General features: G+C 34.8%; 1 protein-coding gene across 1 annotated transcript; it reads left to right on the top strand.

Moving 5' to 3' along the window:
- The first annotated feature begins 606 nt into the window (after nucleotides 1–606).
- On the top strand, nucleotides 607–1,365 carry LOC120772064 (jerky protein homolog-like). Its single transcript, XM_040100489.1, has 2 exons — nucleotides 607–930; nucleotides 973–1,365. The coding sequence occupies exons 1-2, from the start codon at nucleotides 607–609 to the stop codon at nucleotides 1,363–1,365; spliced, it is 717 nt and encodes a 238-aa protein (XP_039956423.1).
- The last annotated feature ends 1,467 nt before the right edge of the window (nucleotides 1,366–2,832 follow it).

Genomic DNA, 2,832 nt, shown 5'->3' with positions numbered 1-2,832 from the left:
GGGTTTGATTTTGTCTACGTCAGTCGTCTGTAAGAATTTTTAAGTGTTTTTGGTTGGTGATTGCACGTAAGCATAAGTGCCTCTTTATTTTCTTAAGAAATAATCAAATGTAAATAATTTTGAAACATGCACACAAAAAAGCATACGTTTCTGACTTTAAGAGACAAATCCGATATTTTGGAATGCTTACGAAAAGGTGCAAGTGTTACAAATTTAGCAACTAAATATGGAGTGGCAAAGTCTACAGTATGTGGAATAAAGAAAAATAAAATTGCTATCCTTAAATGTGTTAACAATACATTTATGGGTCCTGGAAAAAGGAAAACTATGCATCCATCAGAGTATCCAAAATTAGAAAAATCGTTGTATAGATGGTTTTTGCATATGAGGGACAAAAAACTCCCGGTGAGCGGACTGATGTTAAAAGAAAAGGCGAAGGTTCTTCATTGTACAATTTAAGAAAATTGCCTTGATTTCAATGCCAGTGATGGATGGCTCCAAAATTTCAAAAATAGATATGGCGTTCGGTTGCTCCAAGTTTCTGGGGAAAAACTATCTTCGCAGCCCCAGTTGGTCAATCCATTCAAAAAAGCTCTAAAGACGAAAATGGAAGAGCTTGGTTTAAGCCGGGAGCAAGTTTACAACGCCGACGAATCCGGTTTATTTTGGAAACTTTTACTACAAAAGACGTATGTATCATCATTAGAAAAAACAGCCCCAGGAGCAAAGATGGAAAAGCAAAGAATAACATTCTTGTGCTGTTCAAATGCGGAAGGATCTCATCAACTCAAGCTCCTTGTGATAGGCAAGGCCAGAAACTCCCGTTGTTTTAAGGGGTGTGACTGCCCTGTTCATTATAGACATTCAAAGTCCGCTTGGATGACTGCCGCTATCTTCAAAGATTGGTTCCATCGTTCATTCATACCTGAGGTAAGTTTTAACTCGTATTTCAGTAGCTTACAACTTATGTAGGTAACGAAATTTTTGACAAAAAAAGGTCTACCAGTTAAGGCTGTCCTTTTAATTGATAACGCTCCATCGCATCCACCTGAAAATGAACTTAAAAGTGAAGACGGCTCTATTTTAGCAATGTTTATGCCACCCAACGTCACCCCCCTTATACAACCCATGGACCAAAATGCAATCAGGATTACAAAACTTTATTACAGAAACAGTCTTTTGGCTTCCGTTGCTGCAACAGGATGTGAATTGCTAGAGTCTATGAAGCAAATTTCACTTAAGGACGCTATTATTACCCTTGAATCTGCATGGAATAAAGTGGATGAGGCTGTGCTATCAAAATGCTGGAACAATGTTTTGAGTATGCTTGAAAATCAAGAAGATCCTGAAGATGAATTGAATTGAGATTGAATATCCTTCGAAGGAACTTGAATATGAATGTGGGGAACTTGGAGGAGAGCGCAGCCATCCTTTTACAAAACTTGAGACCTGAGGTTTGTTTTATCAGAAACGTAAACTCAAAAAAGTTGTATTTACTACATATTTATATTCACTGCAGATTGGAATCACTGCTTGCAACGTTAGAGAATGGAACGAGGATGCTATTGAATTCAATGAAAATGAAATACAAGAAATATCCGACGAAGACGACTATACTGTAGAGTCGCAAAAGACGATTACAGCAAGAGAAGCTATTGACATATTTAATAATGCTTTGGAATGGGTTCAAAGTGAAATGGTTGAACAAAAGGAATTAAATGTATTAAAGAACCTAAGGGAAAAAGCAGTTTTTAAGGTGGTTGAACAAAAGAAACAGCAAAAGAGGATTACCGATTTTTTTCCAAAATGAGCTTCAACTTCTTATAAAATTAAAATATGTATATTATGAAATTATATCTAAACTGTTTTGTTTACATGCAACATTGTTTTACTTGAGTAACGAAAAAAATTAATAAAACAAGTTTATTTTGAAGTTTAAAATAAAAAGAAATTGATTTAATACTACAATTTTTCGTTTTTGCACCTTTCGTAAATATGAACAATCTCGCAAAAATTAACAGTCCTGTTTTTAATTAGTTCATATTATCGCGAGTCCACTGTATTAAATTTTTCCAAAATGGTGGAATTTTAAAAAAATGTGAAATTTTTGTTTCGGAAAATGAACAAGAAACTAAGCAAAACAAGTAAGAAAGAGCTAAGTTCGAATGTAACCGAACATTTTATACTCTTGCAACTTGCCAGGATTAAAACAAGGGAAGAATCATACCTTCAGGTACATAATGAGGTATAGGGATTTCATTCTAAGCACAAATATGCACCGTCATAAGAAAAATGTGTTCTCTCAATTTTATTAAGTCAACTCACATATTGGCCGATATATTATATGCGGTATAAAGGTATACGGAAGTTCAAAAATCTTTATATTAGATATATGGGGCTAAGGGAAGTATTAATTCGATTCAACCCATTCCTCGCACACCGACATTTATCAGGAAAGGATTTTCTCCGTATTTCAATTGTCAACTATAAGTACTGGTGTCCAATATTCGGTACCTAGGAGATTAAACAGCTTTTGTTGGATCTAGACAATTTTTGGCAATAAGATGACATACTCTAGAGAAAATGCTTTGTCCCGTTTAATATCATATAATTGCTTCCAAATTTGTACACTCGAAAGGAAAAAGTCAGATGGAATTTAAAATTGTGTTAAATGGGAAATAGGCGTGGCTGTAATCCGATTTCGATCCGATTAAATAATCTAAAATAGCTTTTCTTCAAAGTATTCTCCATTAAAATCTGTAAACTTGTGTATGCGTTTGAACCACTTGTTGAAGTGCTTTTGCCTTCCTGCTTGAGGTGTCTCCAAAATAT

This window comes from Bactrocera tryoni, chromosome 1 (assembly GCF_016617805.1).
Source record: "Bactrocera tryoni isolate S06 chromosome 1, CSIRO_BtryS06_freeze2, whole genome shotgun sequence".
Taxonomy (NCBI): domain Eukaryota; kingdom Metazoa; phylum Arthropoda; class Insecta; order Diptera; family Tephritidae; genus Bactrocera; species Bactrocera tryoni.
The sequence above is the reverse complement of the archived record's forward strand: the minus strand, read 5'-3'. Positions and strand labels throughout refer to the sequence as shown.

Coding starts and splice junctions, on each gene's coding strand:
- LOC120772064 (XM_040100489.1), top strand. CDS start 607: ATGGAAGAGCTTGGTTTAAGCCGGGAGCAAGTTTACAACGCCGACGAA. Junction 931..972: donor ATCGTTCATTCATACCTGAG/GTAAGTTTTAAC, acceptor CAACTTATGTAG/GTAACGAAATTTTTGACAAA.